Source organism: Phragmites australis, chromosome 9 (genome assembly GCF_958298935.1).
Source record: "Phragmites australis chromosome 9, lpPhrAust1.1, whole genome shotgun sequence".
Classification (NCBI taxonomy): Eukaryota; Viridiplantae; Streptophyta; class Magnoliopsida; order Poales; family Poaceae; genus Phragmites; species Phragmites australis.
Window position 1 is genome coordinate 20,930,038 of NC_084929.1, and position 23,146 is coordinate 20,953,183.

The following is a 23,146-nucleotide window of genomic DNA, read 5'->3' on the forward strand; positions in this document are numbered from 1 at the left end:
GGAGATCTGCTAAGCTCTTCTGGACTGATAATTTTAATGGATAATCAAACAAAAAGAAGTTGAAATATTTTGAATTGGAATATCAGAGGCATTAATCAAGATGACAAATGTAATGTAGTCAAGTCCAAAATTGAGGAAAGTGCCTATGCTGTTTACTATATCTAGGAAACCAAAAGAGATATTTGATCATTCCTTCATTAGGAAGCTAGCCCCTAAAAAAATTGAGAATTTTGCCTTTTCTCCTTCGGAGGGTTCTTCGGGTGGTATTCTCATGGGATGGAATAGCTCCATCTTCACTGGTGTTGTCATTGAAGTCTTAAAATTTGCTATCACCACTAATTTCACCTCGAAGCAAAATAGTTCAAATTGGACTCTCACTATTGTCTATGGTCCTTGTCAAGGTCCAGAAAGGGATGACTTTGTCCACTGGATTAATAACCTCAGTATTAATGATTCTCACATTGGATGTTTATTGGGGACTTCAACTTCTATAGAGCTTTGTTTGATAGAAATAAAGAGGGAGGCAATTTGAATGATATGTCTACTTTCAATGAAATAATCAGTAACTTCGGCTATTAGAAATTCCTCTCAAAGGAAGAAAGTATACCTGGAGTAATATGCAAGAGAATCCTTTATTGGAACAACTAGATTGGTGCTTTACCTCAATCAATTGGTCTTCTGACAATCCAAACACCCTCTTGCTACCTCTAGCAAAACCTGTTTCTGATCATATACCTTGTGTGGCTCAGATAAGCACTTCTATTCCAAAGGCAAAGACTTCCAGATTTGAAATTTTTTGGATTGATCATCCGGTTTTTTTTTTTAAATTGTGGAAAGTGTATGGTCTTCTAAGGTCAAGGCCAATAATAGTGCATCCAAAATCTCAGCTAAATTAAAAATCCTGAGAAGAGCTTTAAAAAATTGGAGTAGGAACATCTCTAAACTGAACAATCTAATTAAAGAATGCAATATTGTCTTAGAAATTTTGGATAAACTAGAAGAATAGAGACCACTCTACATTCAAGAAAGAAATTTCAGGACAATTCTCAAGAGCCACATCATCAGATTATTACAATACAAAAAAGAATATTGGAAGAAGAGATACACTATCAGATGGATAAAATTTGGATATGAAAGTACTAAATTCTTCCATGCTGCTGCCATAGAAAGATTTAGACACAATACTATCACTTGCTTGGAAACTCAAGATGGGAGGATTGTTTTTGAACACATGGAAAAAGCAACCATTCTTTTTGAAGCCTACAAAACTAGAATGGGGATGTCTTCTAATCCAGTAATGCATTTTAATCTGGATGATCTTGTGAAGAAGCATGAAAATTTAGAGAATCTTTCTGCTCCATTCAGTATGGAAGAAATTGACAGAATGGTTCTTCATATGCCTAATGACAAATCTTTAGGTCCTGATGGTTTTAATGGTCTCTCCTTTAAAAGATGTTGGCATATCATCAAGGATGACTTCTATGTTTACTGTAATGACTTCTTCAATGACAATCTTAGTCTTCAGGCCATCAATAATTCTTTCATCACCCTCATTCCAAAAAATAACAATCCAGTTGGGATTAATGATTTCAGACCCATCTCTCTAATGAATTGTACCCTTAAATTACTCAATAAGCTGCTGGCAAAAAGATTACAAGCTAGTATCATTCCTATCATTCATCAAAACTAATATGGTTTCATCAAAAAGCAGAACTATTCATGACTGTTTGGCCTGGACTTTTGAGTATTTACACCAATGTCAACACTCCAAAAGGGAGATTATAGTTTCGAAGTTGGATTTTGAAAAGGCTTTTGATACTATTGAACATGGCACTATCTTGGGCATGTTACATCATCTGGGTAACAATGAGAAATGGATGAATTGGATTCATAACATCCTTGATTCTGGCTCCTCTGCTATTATTCTCAATGGGGTCCCAGGGAAAATTTTTATTGCAAAAGAGGGGTGTGCCAGGGGGACCCTCTGTTACTTCTTCTTTTTGTTCTGTCGGCTGAATTACTCCAATGTGTGATTAACAAGGGACATGAAAAGGGTCTTCTTAGTCTTCCAATCCCCTCTGTTAACTCAAATGACTTTTCCATAATTTAATATGCTGACGATACAATTTTATTTCTAAAAGCTTCACAGAAGGAGTTATTTTGTCTTAAAGTTTTGCTTGAGACCTTCTCTCAATCAACTGGGCTCAAATTTAACTATGCAACATGTTGTCTCATACCTATAAATCTTAGTCAAGAGAAAGCTGATTGTATGGCAGGTGTTTTTGGATGCAAGATTCCTTCCCTTCCTTTCACATATTTGGGGTTTCCTCTTGGAACCACAAAACCTAAAGTGGAAGACTATGCTCCACTTATGAACCAGACTGAGAGATGACTCAACTCTACTTCCAACTTACTCACTCATGCTGGTAGATTGCAACTCACCAATTCAGTCATTTCCTCTATCCCTACATACATGATGTGTACTTTGGAAATCCCTGTTGCAGTAATCAAGTATATTGATAGAGCAAGAAAACATGGTTTATGGAGGGATCTGACGTCAATGCAAAAAATAAGCCTCTTGTTGCATGGAAAAAGGTGACTAAGCCTAAATCTAAGGGGGGTCTTGGTGTAGTAAATCTCAGAAATCAGAATTCAGCCTTACTTCTCAAACACCTGGATAAATTCTACAATCAAAAGGATTTACCCTGGGTCAAAATGATTTGGGGAACTTATTATCAAAATGGGCAAGTGCCCCATGCTGTCACAAAAAAAAGGATTTTTTTGGTGGAAAGATGTCTTGAAGCTCTGTGATCTATTCAAAGGCATTGCCACATGCTTAGTGGGAAATGGAAAAACTATCCTTTTTTGGTCAGATATTTGGAATGATCACCTATTGAAAGATAAATTTTTCAGATTGTTTTCCTATTCAAAAAATAGGAACATTTCAGTTTCTGAATTTATAATCAACAATAGTATTGAAAGACAGTTTCATACTCCACTATCAACGTAGGCATATAAAGAATATCTCAAGTTACAAGAGCTCATTCAACAGATGCAGATACAAGATAATGAGAAATATGTATGGCATTACATTTGAGGATTACATGTGTACTCATCTAAGAAATGCTACAATCTGCCCTACGAACATATCACTCTCCCACACCCTTTCATTTGGATCTGGGATTCTAAAAAAAGAAATCCAGTCCAAAAACTGAAAGGGTGTGGGAGAGTGATATGTTCGTAGGGCAGATTGTAGCATTTCTTAGATGAGTACACATGTAATCCTCAAATGTAATGCCATACATATTTCTCATTATCTTGTATCTACATCTGTTGAATGAGTTCTTGTAACTTGAGATATTCTTCATATGCCTACGTTGATAATAGAGTATGAAACTGTCTTTCAATACTATTGTTGATTATAAATTCAGAAACTGAAATATTCCTATTTTTTGAATAGGAAAACAATCTAGAAAATTTATCTTCCAATAGGTGATCATTCCAAATATCTGACCAAAAAAGGACAGTTTTTCCATTTCCCACTAAGCATGTGGCAATGCCTTTGAATAGATCACAGAGCTTCAAGACATCTTTCCACCAAAAAAATCCTTTTTTTGTGACAGCATGGGGCACTTGCCCATTTTGATAATAAGTTCCCCAAATCATTTTGACCCAGGGTAAATCCTTCTGATTGTAGAATTTATCCAGGTGTTTGAGAAGTAAGGCTGAATTCTGATTTCTGAGATTTACTACACCAAGACCCCCCTTAGATTTAGGCTTAGTCACCTTTTTCCATGCAACAAGAGGCTTGTTTTTTGCATTGACATCAGATCCCTCCATAAACCATGTTTTCTTGCTCTATCAATATACTTGATTACTGCAACAGGGATTTTCAAAGTACACATCATGTATGTAGGGATGGAGAAAATGACTGAATTGGTGAGTTGCAATCTACCAGCATGAGTGAGTAAGTTGGAAGTAGAGTTGAGTCATCTCTCAGTCTGGTTCATAAGTGGAGCATAGTCTTCCACTTTAGGTTTTGTGGTTCCAAGAGGAAACCCCAAATATGTGAAAGGAAGGGAAGGAATCTTGCATCCAAAAACACCTGCCATACAATCAGCTTTCTCTTGACTAAGATTTATAGGTATGAGACAACATGTTGCATAGTTAAATTTGAGCCCAGTTGATTGAGAGAAGGTCTCAAGCAAAACTTTAAGACAAAATAACTCCTTCTGTGAAGCTTTTAGAAATAAAATTGTATCGTCAGCATATTAAATTATGGGAAAGTCATTTGAGTTAACAGAGGGGATTGGAAGACTAAGAAGACCTTTTTCATGTCCCTTGTTAATCACACATTGGAGTAATTCAGCCGACAGAACAAAAAGAAGAAGTAACAGAGGGTCCCCCTGGCACACCCCTCTTCTGCAATAAAATTTTTCCCTGGGACCCCATTGAGAATAATAGCAGAGGAGCCAGAATCAAGGATGTTATGAATCCAATTCATCCATTTCTCATTGTAACCCAGATCATGTAACATGCTCAAGATAGTGCCATGTTCAATAGAGATGTTCAATTACAGGCATTGGGAACTTATTTTTGATAGTTATGGAGTTCAATTCTCTATAGTCAACACATAGCCTCCATGCTCCATCTTTCTTCTCGACTAAAACTGCTGGTGAAGAAAAGGGATTGAACCTAGGCCTTAGGGATTTGGACTCTAATAGCTGCCTAATAATATTTTTTATTGCTTCTCTTTTATAATGTGGAACCCTATAGGGTCTCGCATTAGGAGGTTTTGCTCCTTCCTTTAAGATAATGGCATGGTCACAATCTCTTTTTAGAGGTAGACCATCTGGTTCTTTGAATATATCACTAAATTCAAATAAAACTTCTTCAATTTTAGGAGGCAATTCAGCTTCTATTATTGCATCACCCTCTTGTATTAGTTGCATATGTATCATATACCCACTAGCTCCTTTGTTCAACAGGTGTTCTAACTTTAGAGTATTTATCAAAAAAATTTGGTCTAGGAGTAGTATGATCAAGAAATTTAATGGTTGTCTCTTTCTTAATTATAGTCAAATATCTTTGTTGGAGGTCTAAACTGATGGGGCTATGCTGATATATCCAGTCTGCCCCCAATATGAAATCATAAACACCCAGCTTCAACAATTTGAAGGTATTGCAAAAGTCCTGTACCATATATGATAGATTATCCACTAGTGCAGTCACCTTCTTCAATTTCACATATGTTAGCTTACAATCATTTTGAATTGTAAACTCATAATCCACGAATGAGTGTGTACTTCCACTATCAACAAGAGCAACTGCTCTCTTACCATTAATATATGTCACTAGAGAGGAAGTGGTTGGTCCCATAGTACTAGAGATAGTATGTGCTGACACTAACATGACATGATCCTGACTTTTCACAGTAATTTGTTCAAGTGATTCTGGACTATCAGGAGCAGTCTTATATCCATTTTCAGTATTATCCTCATTGTCATTCACATTAGAATTTTCTTGATTCTCATCCCACATAATAGCATGTGGCATACTTTTTACCTTGCACTTGTGTTGAGGATTCCAATTATTCTTACAGTACCAGCACTTACCCTTCTCCCTATTGATTATATCAGGTAACCGAGGACTTTCCTTGGATGTATTCTGCTTGTTTTGCCAGCTCATATTACTAATTGGCTTAACTTGAGTCCAAGGCTTCTTGAAGGTATTTGCTTGCTCAATGTGGTTAGCATACCAATATGCCTCTAACATATTTCCTGGCTGATGACAAGTAACTTGGTGCTGTATATAATTCTTTAATCCACCTATGAAACAACTTAAGAAGAATGTATCTTGTAGGTATGGATGCTCTCTTATAAGATTTGCCATGCATTCTTCAATTTTATCAATATATTGACTCACGGTCCCTTCTTGTTTAAGATTTTGAAACTTTGCTACTGCCTCATGAATTCCCAGAACTGAAAACGGTCTTGAATCATTCTACTGAATTGCTCCTAGCTGATGATTTGCCATGGAATACCCAGTCCAGAGAGCTAATTTTCTGCTCTCCGAGTCAAGTGAGCTGTTGCTAAGTTAACCCACTAATCATAAGGTACCTCAGTTAACTCAAAAAATCTTTCACATTGTCAAAGCCATTCATCTGGGTTATCAGCACCAAACAGAGGAATTTCTAATCATGGACCTTTGATTATAGCCTCTGCATAATGCATATTTGAGTAATTTCTATTGTCATCCACCATTTGAACCCTTGTATATTATGATTGACCTCTAACTAGTCTATTTCCCCCTCCACCAGGTGACATTCCTATACCATCCGAGTTGTATTGAGGAAGACGTGGATATCTACCACCTCCTAATGGCCTTGTATGTGGAATTACTGGAGCATTATACACATGTAACTTAACTGGACATGGTATTTGGGTGGAGTTGGTAGGTACCTGCTCAAAACCTGTAGAATGAACTACTGGAGTAGCTCGAGAGGTAGGAGTGTGAGGAATTCCATTACTCGGAGCCAATGAGGGATCCCCAAATTGAATTGCTCTGTGATTTTCCTCTAATCCCCTATGATTAACCTGAGCACTATCTCCCTTTAGCATCAACAATTGCTTGATTTCCGTTAAATCGGACCTGAGAAGCCTCATATCAGCCATCTCCCTCTTCAATTCATCCAGCTCTTGCCTCCAAGCTTCATCTCCACCTGGTTCCATCTTGAGTTCTCCTTCACAGTGATTACTTCAACACCACCACCTTGATTACCAAAAGGGGTAGCAGGAGACTGAATCTCTCGCTATAAGCCCTCTAGGGTCTACTGCCACCCAAACTGGAGATTGACACCAGGATTTTACTCACGAACAAGTCGCGAAACTGTAGCCTAAATCCAGCTCGCCAGTGGGCTGATTGGATCCAATTGCCTCGGGATTTCACGTGCAGACGCGCCGCACAACCTGAACAATCTATCAATCCTCCCACCACTGAGATCCGAGGAGCGTATACGCTCTGATACCCATTGTCAGACTCCAAGAATTCAAAGTTCGATAGAGATAGAAATCCAGAAAGAAATTGCAATTAGAATTTCAGATCGGAACAAGATAAATTTGCTAGCTAACCTAAGATACCAGAATATGCTATTTAGGTATGAAAATATCCAATCGTCCACTTAGTTAAGCATCATTACAGTAATCATGATTTAGCATGGAATTACAAGTCTTAAGCAAACATTAAGCACCAATTAAACAGTTCAACAGTGCATTAATGAGGTAAGAAAAGTAAATTTGATGAGAGCCGTCAGATCTTCCATCGACGACCGCCCGTGACTTATTGTGCACTTAAATGAAATTGACGAAGAGTTATTTTGCCTGCCTTCTCCGAAGACACTAGCTGAAAACTATCTCTGAACTTGTTTGAAGAAAAGAATTTTTGAGGTATGATAGGATCATTACATAACTACATAAGCACACTACATATTTCCTGCAAGTAAACCCGCACAACGATACTGAACAAGAGAATTCTACACACCCAAATAAACAGACGCAAATCAAACGACAAGGGCTGTATAAGGCTGCTACAAGCCAGATCATCGCACGACAACGGATCAAATCAAGCGCGCATCTCTCACGAAAGATTCACATCACAGTCACCCACTCTAATCCATATGAAAGCAGCCACGAGCCGAGAGGGGGGGGGGGTAGGGAGACGAGCAAACCTTGTTGAGGCCAAGGGGAGACCGTGCGACGGCTGACGAGGCAACGTGATAGCAGGGGAGAGAGGAGAGCGTGTGTGCCCCAGAGATGTTGGCATCGGCACCGGCACCGGTACCGGTGTGGGAGAGGGCGGCAGCGAGGGGTAAGGTCTTTTATCGGGCTAGGATGCGGGACACCATGGTGAGGTTCGGTCAGAGAGAAGCTATAGGTATGACTGCAAATGAAGCTGAAGGCTCATGAGTCAGCTCCTGCTCGACTAGACTATGGCTTGGCTAGGTGGTCAAATGAGCCAATTTTGAGCCGCCTTCCAATCTCGGTGGCCAAACGAGCTGAGCCTGAGCTAGCTCAGGAGTGGCTCGGTGGGCGGTCCAGTCAAACACAGACTTCATCAGTGAGTGGCTCAAGGTTTAGGGTTCCTCACCCCATCATCCGTCGCCTGGAGCTCTAGACACGCCCTATCACGAGGCATGTTTCTGCCTTCTCTAGTCTCCGCCTACTGGCCCACTACCTCTCCACCCTCAGATCCCACTTTTTTACCATCTCTCCGCCCACCGCTAGCTGGCTGGCCCACAACCCCATGCTTCCATTCCACAAACCATGGAGCCGGAGTGACAACCAAGCATCGGCTCACTCACCGCGCGTGGAGGGAAGGGGCACTCTGCCACCGCTGGTGGTGAGGTCATTGTGAAGCTCGGTGCATCCCGATCCTCCACTGGTGTCATTGCCTCTATCATCTCTTTAGCGGCAGTGACGTCTTGTCCTCCACAGCTGGCAAGGGATCTCATCCTTCAACATTTTTTGGCTATTATTTTTGTTGTATCTATTCATTGCTAGAATGGTGCTTGCCTAGAGGAGCATGACTGTAAAAGACATTTTGTACAAGTATTACTTCATTCAAATAAATATGAATCTTAAAAGGTTAGATGACATAAAGTTTCAGGAATTCAGGGGGCATCTTTTTTTTTCTTTTTGCAAAGGCATAGTGCCTGGAGACTGGAGTTGCTTTCAGTGTGAACAATCTCTTTATTGATTTTTTTGAAAGTTCAATCTATTTAGTGAATCCCATATTCATACAGCTGTGAATAGTCACAACTTTTGCTTTAGGTATATATGTGTAGCAAGTTCAGATCCTGATCTACGTTGTTACTTTCTTGTTGTCCTATCCATATGATGAATGGTGGCCCTTGTCTCATATAGGAGTCAAAATATTTGTTCACCTCGGATTTATGTGTACATCTGTTGAATGATAGCTCTTATCTGACTTAGTGGAGTGAGTTTTCAATGCTTGGGATGCCCATGAAGAAGATTGCTCACTTTACTTTGGTTATGAACACTTGAAGTTTTTAAGATGGAACCTTTCTCTTTTTTCCTTCATCAGGTGATAAAGGAAGCACATATGAGAATTGCTACCTACTATTGGATGCTAACCCTTAGTTTTTGTATTTGCAGTTGTCGGGTGAGGAAGATCAAGAAGAAAATTCTTTTGACAAGAACAATGGCATGTCTGATATGTCAATGCCACAAGAGGGAGAACCAATTGATCTTTCTGATGATGGTTCAAACCCTCCAAGATGTAAGAACAACAACAGGAGGTGAAGGTGTGCAAGTGGTGCTGATCTTTTTCAGAAGTTCGGAACAACTTTGAGAAGATCAAATTGCCATCTAAGACAGAGAAAGATGTGTTTATTTTGAAGGCAAAGTGCATGTTCTGACATAAATTGTACTCTTATACACAAAGATCAAGTGCTTCTCATCTTAGAAGACATATGAAGAAGTGTGACGTGTTCTTAAACAAGTTGGCAAAGAAACAAAACCAAGTTCTTCTCAATTATGCTCCATCTAAGGCAGGTGATTCTGGTCTTCATACTGTGGTCTCTCCTAGTGAGTATAATCATGAGAAAACTCAAAAGTTAATTGCTGAGATGATAATAGTTCAGGAGTATCCATTTAGGATGGTAGAGCACACATGGTTTAACATCTTGATGAAGTATTGAAATCCCGCTTATCGGTTTATTAGTAGAAAGACCATAAAAATGAATGCATGAAGGTTTTTGAGTATGAGAGAGAAACCCTTTTGAAGAGACTTAAAGGTGTGGTCAACATAATTTTAACTATTGATCTGTGGACATCCAACCAGACACGTTCATGTATGTGTTTAGTTGCATACTATATTGATAAAAATTGGAATATAAAATGGTGTGTTCTGAATTTCATCAAGTTAGACCCTCCACATATTGGATCTATGATAGCTCAAGTTGTGTTTGAATGTGTTATTGCATGAAAGATAGATGATAAGATCATCTCAATCACTCTAGATAATGCTGTCAACAATGATGTTGTTGTTAGGGGTTTAAAGGATAAGTTTGTTGCTAGACAATTAACTTCTTTCATTGCAAAATATTTCCATATTCGTTGTTGTGCTCACATTGTTAATTTGATCGTGAATGATGGGATAACGGTATATCACTTTTGATAAGTAATGTCAGAGAATTTGTGAACTACATAAAGAAGTCTCCATCTTGCATGCACAAGTTTGTAGAATTTTGGTGATCTTTTACATTAAAAATTGGAAAGGGACTCAAACTTGATGTGTCGACAAGGTGGAATTCGACATACAATATGTTAAGAACTTTCATTGTCTATAAGGAAGGACTAGTGTCTTATGCTGATTTAGATATAAACTATAAATGAGAACCTACAAGGGAAGATTGAGAATTGTTTGAAACCATTCAATCGATACTTGCGTCTTTGGCTGAAATTACTACAACATTTTCAGCTTCGACATATCCTACTTCAAATTATTTTATCCTCACATTGTTAATATCAAGATTGCATGTAGGGATGCAAGTGCTTCTAGTAATGCAAATTTGAAGGGTATGAGAATTGCAACGATGGATAAGTTCAACAAGTATTGGAAAGAAAATAATAATTCTATGGTAATTGCTATTATTCTAGACCTAATGTACAAGATGAAATATATCGACTGATGCTTTAGGAGGATGTACGAATCTGCAAAAGCTCAAATTGAGATAAATGATATTCACAAAGGTTAGAGAAGTTATATGAAAAGTATGATACAGATCAATAGCATAAGAAGGCAGATGCTTATAAATTTGGTTACAAATAGCTCCTTACCATCAAGCTCAAGTGAGTTATAGTCCTTCTTGCAATCATCTTCTATGGAGCCATCAAAGAGCGAGCTTCCCATCTATCTAGATGAGAAGAATGAGAGTTTACAAAATAAAGATTTCAATTTGCTTAAGTGGTGAAAGTTGAATGCACATAGATTTTTGGTAGTGTCAAAGATGGTGAAGAACTTTTTTTTTACTATACCAACCACCTTTCTATCTTCAGAATCATCTTTAGCACTGGGGTAGAGTTTTAGATGACTATCGGAGTTCTCTATGGCCATTTATAGTGGGGGGGGGGACTGGTGTGTGCTTCTAGCTAGATTAGAGGTGCTCATAATGGTTTGAGAGCTCTTATGCTTGTGGTATGTTCATTCATGTTATATATATGTCTTCTAAAATTTTCTTTTGTTTACATCATGGCTAACTTGATCATTATGACTCTTCAGGAAGAAGATGACAAGGATGATGTCGAGAACATTCCATTTCCTAATAGCGTGGTAGAGAGCAACTAGTACTGGAGCTGGACTACTAGAGTTGGTTTTGTAATTCTGGTTTGTAATATATGGATGCGATCTGTTTTCTGTTGTGTACTGGTGTTCTTGTGTGTTATCCTAAACTTGCATCATTTGTTGTCAGCAACAAGTTAAGGACATAGGATTTCTGCATGTACTGATGCTTCTAATATTTCTATAATTCTATATGATTGCTTGCCTGGTGATTGGTGAATGGTGAAGCTTCCTTGTTTGATGCATTGTTGGGTTACTCATAAAAAGAAATCTTTTGGCATGCAGGTTATGTGTCCAGAAATGTGAGATTTTCAAGACTTTCTGTGAGATAACAAACAATAGTAGGTTGCAATTCAATTGTTTCTTTTTTGTTGTTGGTTTGTTTGCGAAAGTTGCATAGACTAATATTTTCATCCATGCTCATAGTTCTATTATGTGTCTTTAGATGATGATTATTGTCTTTAGATGAAAATACTTTGTTACTTTGCTAAGTACTCACATAGTTTTATGATAATGGGTAGTATAAAACTACCATCCAGATCCTATAGGAGTTCCTATATTCTTGTGGCATATTTCCGTGCTGAGAAGAGAATCCCTTGGCGTATAGAAATTTCCCACAAGTACCTAGGATATCTCTTAAATAAGAAAGTTTATATCTAAGAATGATAAAGAAGGAGTCTCGAGATCGCATGATGACCGCTATATATATGGAGCCAAGAGACCCTACGGAGGATACTACCATTCAAGCCATTCAAGTCTACAGGTCAAGGCTATTGTACTCCCGATCTACATCAGCAATCCTTCGTGACTACGCATAAGAAGACTCTCGACTAAGTTTAGATCTATCTAAGTTAGCCAAAAACCCTTTTTTAAACAATTTCGAAGATCAATATAAGGTAAATATGACATATAACTATTGCCTTAAGTGAGACCTGAACCTGTATAAATCTCTACGTGTGACGTGTGATTCGACTACTGGAAAAATCTCCTACTTCATTCACAAGTTTGTAAGATCAACGATTCACAAATCATCGATATTCTATTACTTTGCTAAGTGCTTCTAGCTGGATTGGCTATTTTGGGATTTTAGACAACAGACATCGCCGTATTTGAGAAAATAGACAACATATTGACGTATTTACAAATTTAGCATCCGTATTCGGAACCTCAAACGCCGAAAACTGACTTTCGGTAATTCAGAATCCGAAAACAGCTCGGCCCCACAATTTTTGGCAACTCAGTTGCCGAATACGGTACCGTATTCGGCAACTCAGTTACCGAAAACACTGTATAAAAGTGCATGTTTTTTATTTAATTCACGATTTTTTTTGAAAATACAAAAATAGTCCAAAAATTCTAAATGTTTTCATGATCAAACTAGAGATCACCAGCAACCCATTTTAATTAGTTTGGTCCAAAAAGTCTGAGCCAATATTTAATTAGAATTCTCCAAATAAATCAACTTTTATAAATTCTAGCAATATTTAATGCCTCAAATAATTTCTAAAAAATCTAGAAAAATTCACTAATATTATTATAATGTGATATACTAATTTATAAAAATATTTCCATCCCTATGTTATTTAGTGTAAAAGTGAGTTCCTTTGTAATGCTTCGTTTATATGTATTTTTATCATTTCATGTGATATTCTCTTTTTAATTCAATTTGAATAAAAATAATGCAACATGCACAAAATTTTGGTTCTCATATTAATATTAAGCCTTTGTAATGCTCCATTTATATATTTTTTATCATTTCATGCCATATTATCATGTTTGAATTTTTTATTCAAATTGAATTAAAAAGATAATATGGTATGAAATGATAAAAAATATATATAAATGGAGCATTACAAAGGCTTAATATTAATATGAGAACCAAAATTTTGTACATGTTGCATTATTTTTATTCAAATTGAATTAAAAAGAGAATATCACATGAAATGATAAAAATGCATATAAACGAAGCATTACAAAGAAACTTACTTTTACACCAAATAACATAGGGATAGAAATATTTTTATAAATTAGTATATCACATTATAACAATATTAGTGAATTTTTCTAGATTTTTTAGAAATTATTTGAGGCATTAAATATTACTAGAATTTATAAAAGTTGATTTATTTGGAGAATTCTAATTAAATATTGGCTCAGACTTTTTGGACCAAACTAATTAAAATGGGTTGCTGGTGATCTCTAGTTTGATCATGAAAACATTTAGAATTTTTGAAATATTTTTGTATTTTCAAAAAAAATCATGAATTAAATAAAAAACATGCACTTTTATACACTTTTGCTTGCTAGCTTTTTTTCCTGTAGCTTCCGGGCGCCAGCGCATGCAGAGGCCGTATTCGGCAACTCAGTTGCCGAACACTGTAAACAGTGTCGTATTCGGCAACTGAGTTGCCGAAAATTGTGGGACCGGGCTGTTTTCGGATTCTAAGTTATCGAAAGTCAGTTTTCGGCGTTTGAGGTTCCAAATACGGATGTTAAATTTGTAAATACGCCAACATATTGCCTATTTTCTCAAATACGACGGTGTCTGTTGTCTAAAATCCCAAATTTACCAGCTGGATTAGATGAAAATTACTTTGCTAATTGCATATTTATTGAAAGCCTAAAACCCTTGTGCGATCTGCAACTTTGGCTAGCGAGCCAAACCGAGCCTGCTCGTGCTGGCAATAAGCCTGAGCCGAGTTGATGTTTCAGCTCGTTCACCTAACAGAGCCGAGCTCGCTTGAGCTGGCTTGTTTCCTCACCTAGCTGCGGGTGGGACTGAATGACTATATACCGTGCGGTCACATTAAGAGCATTTTGGGCCCACTTAAGTGCTCGTTTGGGCATTTCGGGCCCTATCGTATCAATTTTGCTTAAACAATATGAAACATATTGCTCTCCCTAATGTCTAATAGACTTCCTGATAATTTGCTTTTAAATGTGTTATAACTTGCTTTCACGCTTATTCAAACGTGTGCTTACGATGGTACATGACTTGCCTGTCATTTTTGGACGCAAAAGTGAAAGGACGAGATTGAATTTCCATCATTTTTCTACATGTCTAGCACTGGTGTAACCTTAAATGTGGTGTTTGTGATGTTATGGGGAAAAAAATCATATGATTAGTTTTTACCATTTTTGGCTGTGCGGATGGCGGTGATTTTTTTCCTTTTACGGGTGTGCATGCCGGAGGCTTAACGCCCGCGCGTGCAGCGGTAGCATGGTCCTTTTGTTAAATATTTGATTATTTGTCAGCTTAAGGCAAGTTAGTTACATATTCAGCAGGCCCGGTGTATCATGGACAAAATTTTCTTGTCACCATTTATTATATTATACCATAAATTTGTGGTTTGCTAATGTGACAAGCGAAGAAATTAACGGTAAATCAAATCAAATCGTACTATCCAGAAAACCGGAATTTGCTAGCAGGGAGTATAGGTAAAAAATTATATGCAGTGGAGGAGGAAGTATCGGCAGTATCGTGAATGATTGTTACCGGTTTTTAACGTGAATCTCAAAGTAATTGATGAGATCAATTCAACATAAATTATACTCTTTCTGATTACAAATATAGATCATTTTAGATTTATATATAAGGATTAAAAAAGTAGATCAAATAATCTTATTGCTCCTTATTTATTCTGTATTGAAAAAGATAACTTATTCATTTGTGAGAGTGATAGTATTTATTAAATAAGGGTAAGAAGGAAACAAAACAGAAAAAATTGCATAGAAGTTTGAGAATAATTTATATTTAGAGAATAGTTGGTGAGCCTAAAACAATTTACATTGAGAGTATATATTAAGTAAAATATATATGATAATTTTTTATTTAGATAAAATCTATCATTTTGATATCTATATTGGAAAATGAGAAAATGTGGTAGCTATCAGGTAACTGTGCAGAACGAGACGTAGAATTTTTTTTCCGACAGGACGGGGGACTGATTCCGCAAAGATGCTCGCTCTCCTCACTCTGCCCTGAGCTGACTTTTGCCCTCGGACCTCGGACACCTGTCTCCTTTGGCCCATTTCATCCCCGCCCCCTCTCCCCAAATTCGCCGACCCGCCGCTCCCAAATCCCATCCAAGTTCCTCTGCATCTTCCAAAGATCGGATTTTGGGAGGGGCTCTGCCCCCAGATCGGGGAGTAATCCCTGTTCCGTCTGGTGGGCTGGCCTCCGTCGCCCGTTTCTCGGTTCTCCCCCCCCCCCCCTCAAGGGCGGCTCTTGAATGGGCTGTTTGCCGTGCTTCGGGTCGGCCGGCGACGGGGCGGCCAAGAAGGGCGGCGCGCGCAAGGACGGCTCGTCGGATCGCCGCGTTACCCGGGTCGGATCAGGTGCGGTTCTTGGGGAAAAGGCTGGATCTTGGGTGGGTTTGTTGTGGGAAATGACCCGTAATGTCCTCTGGATGTGGCCGGATGATGCGCGCAAAACCAAGATTTAGGTCGATCGGGTTAGCGAATGTGCCAAACTTGCGTCTTTCGGGTACCGCGTAGCCTATTCAATTCAGCTATGGCTAGAGCTGGAGAACATCGTTTGTTATGTTTAGCGAGTGGCATTTAGTATTTGTGGAATTTGTGTTCATGTTGGGCCATTTGATGGAGTGAATCCCCTGTTTGGAGGGTTTATGTGCAAGATAGGACGATGACCATTGCTTTGGAAATCCTAGGGTTATGGGGGCGAGTCTCGTCGAAGATATGTTCTTGGACGGATAGGAAGCGATGGATACTTTGTTTGATGTTGATTTGAGCATATATTTCTCCACCCCTCGATTTCACCCTGCATTCTAAGATCATGTGATATTGATTGGCATCAATAGCTTCAGTTTCACTTATGTTTCTGTGCTTGTTATGTATTTCACCGGTAGCTTCAATTCCTGTATCTCTTACTATGTAGTTACATTAAAAATGATAATAGGATGCTCGAAGTTTGGTCTGAGAGGCTAGAAATTCGAATATAATCAGATGAAAACCAAAAAGATGTGTACCAATTATTTTTTTGGGCTCGTATTATAATATTATAAATTAATGGGCTATACATATTAGAGTTGTTATTGTTGATTAGTGGCATAATGAATACACCTATATTTTCAGTTATATGTATTTGACATTTATAAGGAATGCAACCCTACTTTTAGACATAAAGATGATAAGTGTTCTAGCATCCAGCTATCCATTTGCACGGAATTAAGTTTTAGTTTTACATTTATTACCTTAATGTTTGTGTTGGGAGCAGTTCACCTTGTTTATGTTTGTATTCTTTAATTTGGATAATACCTAACTCTAGATTAACTTCTGCTTTAGATAAATCAAAACCACAGGGTGGATCAGACTCTAAGAAGGATGCAGTCATCCTGAGGGAGGGGAACAATCAACATATTGCAGCACACACTTTCACTTTTCGTGAGCTTGCTGCTGCCACTAAGAACTTCAGACAAGATTGCTTATTGGGCGAAGGAGGTTTTGGCCGTGTTTATAAAGGACGTTTGGAGAATGGACAGGTTTGTGATTCTGAAAATGCTTTCGTGCATTGGAAATTTGTACCAATCCTCCCATATTTAAGGTTTAAGAGATTTAATTACATTTCTGATTAAACACCAATACGATTACCACATAGGTGAAGAATGCATTTTCTTTGATGTAACTCTTGATTAATGAAACTTCTCTACTTTACAGGCTGTTGCAGTGAAGCAACTTGATCGCAATGGCCTTCAAGGAAATAGGGAGTTTCTGGTTGAGGTTCTAATGCTTAGTCTACTGCACCATGACAACCTGGTCAACCTAATTGGATACTGTGCTGATGGGGACCAACGTCTTCTTGTATACGAGTTTATGCCATTGGGATCACTTGAGGATCATTTGCATGGTAAGTTCGCTATAATACAAACACATGTACCGAAACACACTTACAGTCCCACATATTCAAAGAGTTGTACGGTATTGTACATGTCAGCATTTTTATTTGGGATGCTTCATATGTTTTGCAATAGAGAGGTTAGAAATTTTGCAAGCACTACCTGAATATTTTCATCAACTTGCTGCTGTCTACATAATTTGTCACTCTACTATTGTTGACCTGGCAATATAGTCAACAGTCAGGCTGGTTAACTTGGGGGCATGTTTGTATCGTTGGTTAAAACCATTTGCTTAATAAAATAAAATCTTGTCGTACTTCTATGGGCAGCTAGCAATCTATAGTTTATGCTGCCCCTTTTTGTGGAGGTGCTATTTCAAGTTTATCGAGCATAATGAAGTCATACTTCACTGATATTCACTGATACTTCAACTTCTTTAAGTCATGTTCTGTTACTAGTTGATAATATACTTATGTCTATGATACACTTTGTTATGCTGATTGCAGTTCTTTGTTATGCTGATTGCAGTTACCATTTTTAAGTCATAAAAAATAAAATTATTATATGTAGATTTACTGTGCATTAGGTTTTTACTGTTTTACAAAGGCATATAACTTCTCCTACATGGCAACCCACCAATGTCTAACCATGTGTTTCAAGTGATCAATTTTTATTTATTAGTTAAGATTAGAGTTTAGTGCATTATTTTTTTTCATAAGAGGCAGTTGTTTTGTGTACCTTGATTCAAATTTCTTTATATTACATCTTCTAAAGTTCTGAACACAAATGACATAAGTTTGTTTGACTTCTCACTTAGTCGCTTATTGAACTTCTTAAGGCTAGCTGTAGCTGCAAATGGCTAGTACGGGACTGTGGTTGTGTTGTGTGATGCCATTTCAAAGGTTTAGACAAGCAAACCCTAGCCAAGCTTTTTGTTTACCTTTTTTTTTTTTAAGTTTTAATCAATTAGTTACCCAAATCCATCTGTAGTAAACTTAAACCTGGGTAAATCTGTCTTGCAACTGTGTTACAAATTGTCTAGATCGACGCAACACATTTTGTCCATCTTGCATTCTTGCTGTGCCATGTGAAATGGGTCTAGGCGTCTAGCAAGCATGATTGAGCAAGTTAATTGTTATGGACTTTGGCCTAAACTCATTTGTAGGAAACCAAAATACACATAAAAGGTGCCATGTTAAAATTTTATAGATATAGTGCTTGTGAAAAGAACAGTGTGCAACTGCTATAAGTAAACTCAATGTTCTAAATGGTTTGCGAAGCATACCTAGCAGAACATAATTTTCATGTGACATAAATTATGGATTGGTGAGGTTTTATTTTATAATTTTAGGATTTATCTGTAGGGAAGGTTGTTAGTATGGTGATTCTACGTGTATGTAGGATAGCCTTGTTGATGCACAGAATCAGATTCTATGATCATGATCTTATAAGATCTTTCAAAATATATGATTATAACAAAAATATGTACTATAAAACAATGATTTGTAGTGATTACTGAATACTCATAAAATGGCATGTAGGAAAACATTGTATTACCCAGCAAGCACAAACGGGTTCAATTTGTAACTAAATGCACTCAAGTACTTAGGTTTAACTAATATATTTATACTTCTTTTGAGAGTGAATAATTGTTGCTTCAGTTACTTGGTTGCCATTCTTTATACTGAAGAAGATTCCTTTCACACCTGTTTGTTTTACATCTATCAATTTTTGCCTTCTCTGATTGAGGAGCTCCTCTGTTCTCCTGGTCTTTTCTCCTTGATAGTCATTAATCATGGCTCTGTTTGATTGAGGACTCTTCAGAGTTCATTAGCTCAGTGATGCTCCGTCAACAGATCTGCACATATGGGAATAATGGCTACCGTGAATTTGTTCACTTTGCCTCATCTTTTTGCTCCTTTTTCTTTCTTAATTGATCATGATCACAAATTCACAATCAACAAGTCTTGTCTGAGGGTTCACTGGACAGCTTGAGGACTCACCAAGTCTTTCCATACTGCAACAACAAAATCACAATTGTCAGAATTCCAGTGATCCGACAATCGGGTTACAGTATTACGCTGATCCCACCATATTCTAATGCACGGTGCAATATGTGGCGCCCAGCCATGGTAGGATTGCAGAGTTGCACATACTACAATCTGTGTCACGACGCTTACACCATATCTTTGATATGTTTTCAAGTTGATAAATTGGCCCACCATATGTTTTATATGTTTTCTCCCTTGGTCTAGTGTCGTTTCTTTTGGTTGTTCAATTGTTCTTTTGATTGCTATGGAAGAAAACTTTAACCATACTAAAAACCAAAGGGCCGTTTGGTTGGTTTCAAGGCTGTGCCTTGTCGTGAGGTAGGCCTCAAAGTTACCTCGATTTCCAAGAGTTTGTTGCTTGAGAGGTGTTCCCATGGAATATGTTTCTTTGGCTTATATTCATGTGGGGAGCCACCCCGTGCTCTAAAATTATGATGTGAATTGTGTTTCAAGATGGGGAATACCTTCCCATAATACAAAGAAAAAAGTGCTTTGTCAATCAGCAGAAACTACAATGGATCTCCATGATTTTTTATTCGTGCTATAATGTAAAGGAAGAATGCTGATGATGAGGTAAATTTGCTGAGAATGACAACACAAATGTCCCCTAATCATGAATCATCATCTCATCCTCCCACTTCAAGCTATACTCCCCATCCTCTGAAACTTCCTTGCATTCCTACTCCTGCGCTGATGCAAAATTGTTAATAAAAACTAGGAATGACTACGGTACAAATATGCTCAAAGAGTATTCAATTTCTTCTTTTTATTCTTCTAAAATAGCATCAATTAGTGGAACTTTTCTGTGAAATCTAATGGACCTAGGCATAATATCATCAATTAGTGGCAGTACTCACATTCATCCTTCTACATTTAGATGCTTTGCTTTGTGGACAATGGGTATGCATCGTGTTATTTCTTGTTGCACATTCAGTACTTGGAATTTCGCAGTTTCAGAATTTCTTGAAATCACCATCCAAGAATAAAAGCATTACTACTTTTCCCTTTAATGATAAATTGTGATTTTGTTGAGTAACTATCTGATCCTTTTTTTTTGTTAAAAAAATGTTCACGGGCTTATTCATATTTGTCAACATTTTCTGAACAGCAACTTAATTATGTAATTAACCTTTTATTGTTAGATATTCCACCTGATAAGGAACCTCTCAACTGGAACACTCGGATGAAGATAGCTGCCGGTGCCGCCAAGGGCTTAGAATACTTGCATGACAAGGCAAGTCCTCCTGTTATTTACCGGGATTTCAAGTCATCAAACATTCTACTTGGTGAAGGGTATCATCCAAAGCTATCAGACTTTGGCCTTGCAAAACTTGGGCCTGTTGGTGACAAGACTCATGTTTCAACACGTGTTATGGGAACATACGGCTACTGTGCCCCAGAGTATGCAATGACAGGGCAGCTTACGGTTAAATCTGATGTATATAGTTTTGGTGTTGTGTTCCTTGAACTGATTACTGGCCGCAAAGCCATTGACAACACTAAACCTAATGGAGAGCAAAACTTAGTTGCATGGGTATGTTCTTTTCTCTATTAAATTTTCTTCATATGGTCGATTGTTTGCCTTCAATTTGTCATCGGAAAGGTTGCTTATCTTATAATTTTCTTGAGATAGACTAAAACATAATTACCAAAATAGTGTATTTGATTAAAAAGTACAGTGATGTTGACAAAAAACTTAGGGTGGGATTAAACTGTTTTGCTGGCCTGGAAAATAAGACAGTTCCAAGAAACAGAGACAATGGGCACTGCAGCTCACTTAGCCAGCACAACAAATGCCCAATCAAGGAGGTATCAGGAACCCGTGCTTAATCATCTTTTCCCCTGTCAAACAAAATAGTTGCTTTGGGCTACTCTGCTACCTCTGACTTAGGATTTAATAATTGGAGAATGGGACACTAGAAGTTCCTAGGTGGTTCTTTTTTTTCTTTTACTGTCATCCGATTGTCCTATTTTTTTATTTCCTTTTCATATCATATCATTGTTTGTCTAATGTCTTAACCTTTATTAACTCACAGATGGTGATATACTTCTATCTGTTGCTCTATCTTCCAAAGCCTAACACATGCTATCATTGTGGGGTTGTTTATTACCTAATTCAATCCAATTTATTTTTCAATGCATTACTGGAATTCGTCATGCTAAACATTGATTTTGGTCCCACAAAAGTGTAAATTGGATTATATCTGACTGATGAATGCCCTTGTGTGTATTCTTAGGCTGCTTGATAGCTTGCATATATTTTCCATCTAATACTATTTTCTTTGCAGTTGCAGTTTTAAATAAACGTTTCTCTGGATATATATTCTGATATTACAATTTTGGATACCTGATTATTTTGCAGGCTCGTCCTCTATTCAAGGACCGCAGAAAATTTCCTAAAATGGCCGATCCATTACTTCAGGGCCGCTTCCCCATGAGGGGTCTGTACCAGGCTTTGGCTGTTGCTGCAATGTGTTTGCAAGAGCAATCTGCTACGCGGCCCTTCATAGGAGATGTGGTCACTGCTCTTTCATACCTAGCTTCTCAGACATATGATCCAAACATGCCTATTCAACATAATCGGAGTAATTCATCTACTCCGAGGGCCAGTCGAGGTGGCGGGATCGATGATCAACGCCGTCTCCGCTCACCGAATCACCATTCTCCAGATTTGAGGAGAAGAGAAGCCACCATAGCGTCAAAATATGAAGCCGACGTTGGCAGGACAAATTCTGGCAGTGGTTCTGGTCGTCGGTCTGGCTTGGATGATGTGGATATGGCAGGTTTGCAGGTGGGTAATCCTGCTCATGCAGGAATGAAGAGGGAATCTCCTAGGACCGGTGACAGGCAGCATGCTGTTGCAGAGGCCAAAACATGGGGGGATAATTCAAGAGAGAGAAAGTGACCAAATTCTTGGGGCAGCTTTGGAAGTATGAATTAGTAAAACTCTGAAGCAGAAGGTTCAATCTACTCATCATTCTGAAAAAAGATGAATTGCTTGCCAGCACCAAACAGGACGATTTAGGAGCATGGCATTGATTCCATCTTGATCTCGTGGTCTATGTGAATAGAGATTTCTTTTTCTTTTCCTTTCCTGGCTATCACCACTGCTTCATACTTTTCCATACAAATACCACCATCACCATCACAACCACCATCAAAATGCCCATTCCTGGCGTCCGTTCCTCGTGAATGTGATCATCATGCATATGCACCTTTATCATCATGGCGAAGAACAACATTTGGCTGAAAATGTAGGGAGCAAAGGCAAAATCTGTTCTGTGGAGCACAAGATCTCATCCAGTGGGTATCTTCTATTGCTGTTGCATGATGGGTGTCAGCGGCCGCATCATTGTTGGATTGTAGAGCTTATGTCAAGTCCGAGTACCGAGGGTCGAGAGATGTGATGTTCTTTTCCTGAAGGGTCTGTACCTGGGGTTACAGCAGTCCACCTGTGTTTGATACATCTGTCTTGTGACATTTTTTGTGTTGAGTTGTCAGACACCTTTATGTTATCTCTATCAGCTTGTGCCCCTTGCATCTTATGCTTGCTCTTTTGAAACCTGTTTTTGTCCCTTTTTTCATTTTTTTTGCCGTTTCACTTTTCAATTTATGCTGCAAGGTCTTGCTAACGAGCAATGGTATCTGCTTAACTTTTCTTAAAAATGTTATGCACCAAACTTTCATTCATCAGATTTATTCCATCAGAAACTTGAGGTGAATTAAGGCTGGTATACTCCTGTTCTCTTGCCACGTCATCATGTCCGGAGCATTTGTAAGAAAGATTTATTACATATTTCTTTCACCTTCCAAATAAGCATAAACATGAAATATCGTCACCCAATTCTAACAGATTTGTTATCTCCTTTTAAAGAAACT

General features: G+C 38.0%; 1 protein-coding gene across 1 annotated transcript; it reads left to right on the forward strand.

Annotated features, from left to right (window-relative positions):
* The first annotated feature begins 15,327 nt into the window (after positions 1-15,327).
* LOC133928775 (receptor-like cytoplasmic kinase 185) lies at positions 15,328-22,829 on the forward strand. The gene is made up of 5 exons (XM_062375257.1): positions 15,328-15,699; positions 16,666-16,862; positions 17,038-17,227; positions 20,410-20,801; positions 21,630-22,829. Exons 1-5 carry the CDS (start codon positions 15,594-15,596, stop codon positions 22,170-22,172), a joined length of 1,428 nt encoding a protein of 475 aa, XP_062231241.1. The 5' UTR covers positions 15,328-15,593; the 3' UTR covers positions 22,173-22,829.
* Positions 22,830-23,146: the final 317 nt, after the last annotated feature.

Bases quoted from the DNA above. Each gene is read 5' to 3' on its own strand.
- LOC133928775 (XM_062375257.1), top strand. From the start codon at position 15,594: ATGGGCTGTTTGCCGTGCTTCGGGTCGGCCGGCGACGGGGCGGCCAAG. The intron at 16,863-17,037 runs GTTTGTGATTCT...TCTACTTTACAG, and splicing joins GACGTTTGGAGAATGGACAG to GCTGTTGCAGTGAAGCAACT. The intron at 20,802-21,629 runs GTATGTTCTTTT...ATTATTTTGCAG, and splicing joins AGCAAAACTTAGTTGCATGG to GCTCGTCCTCTATTCAAGGA.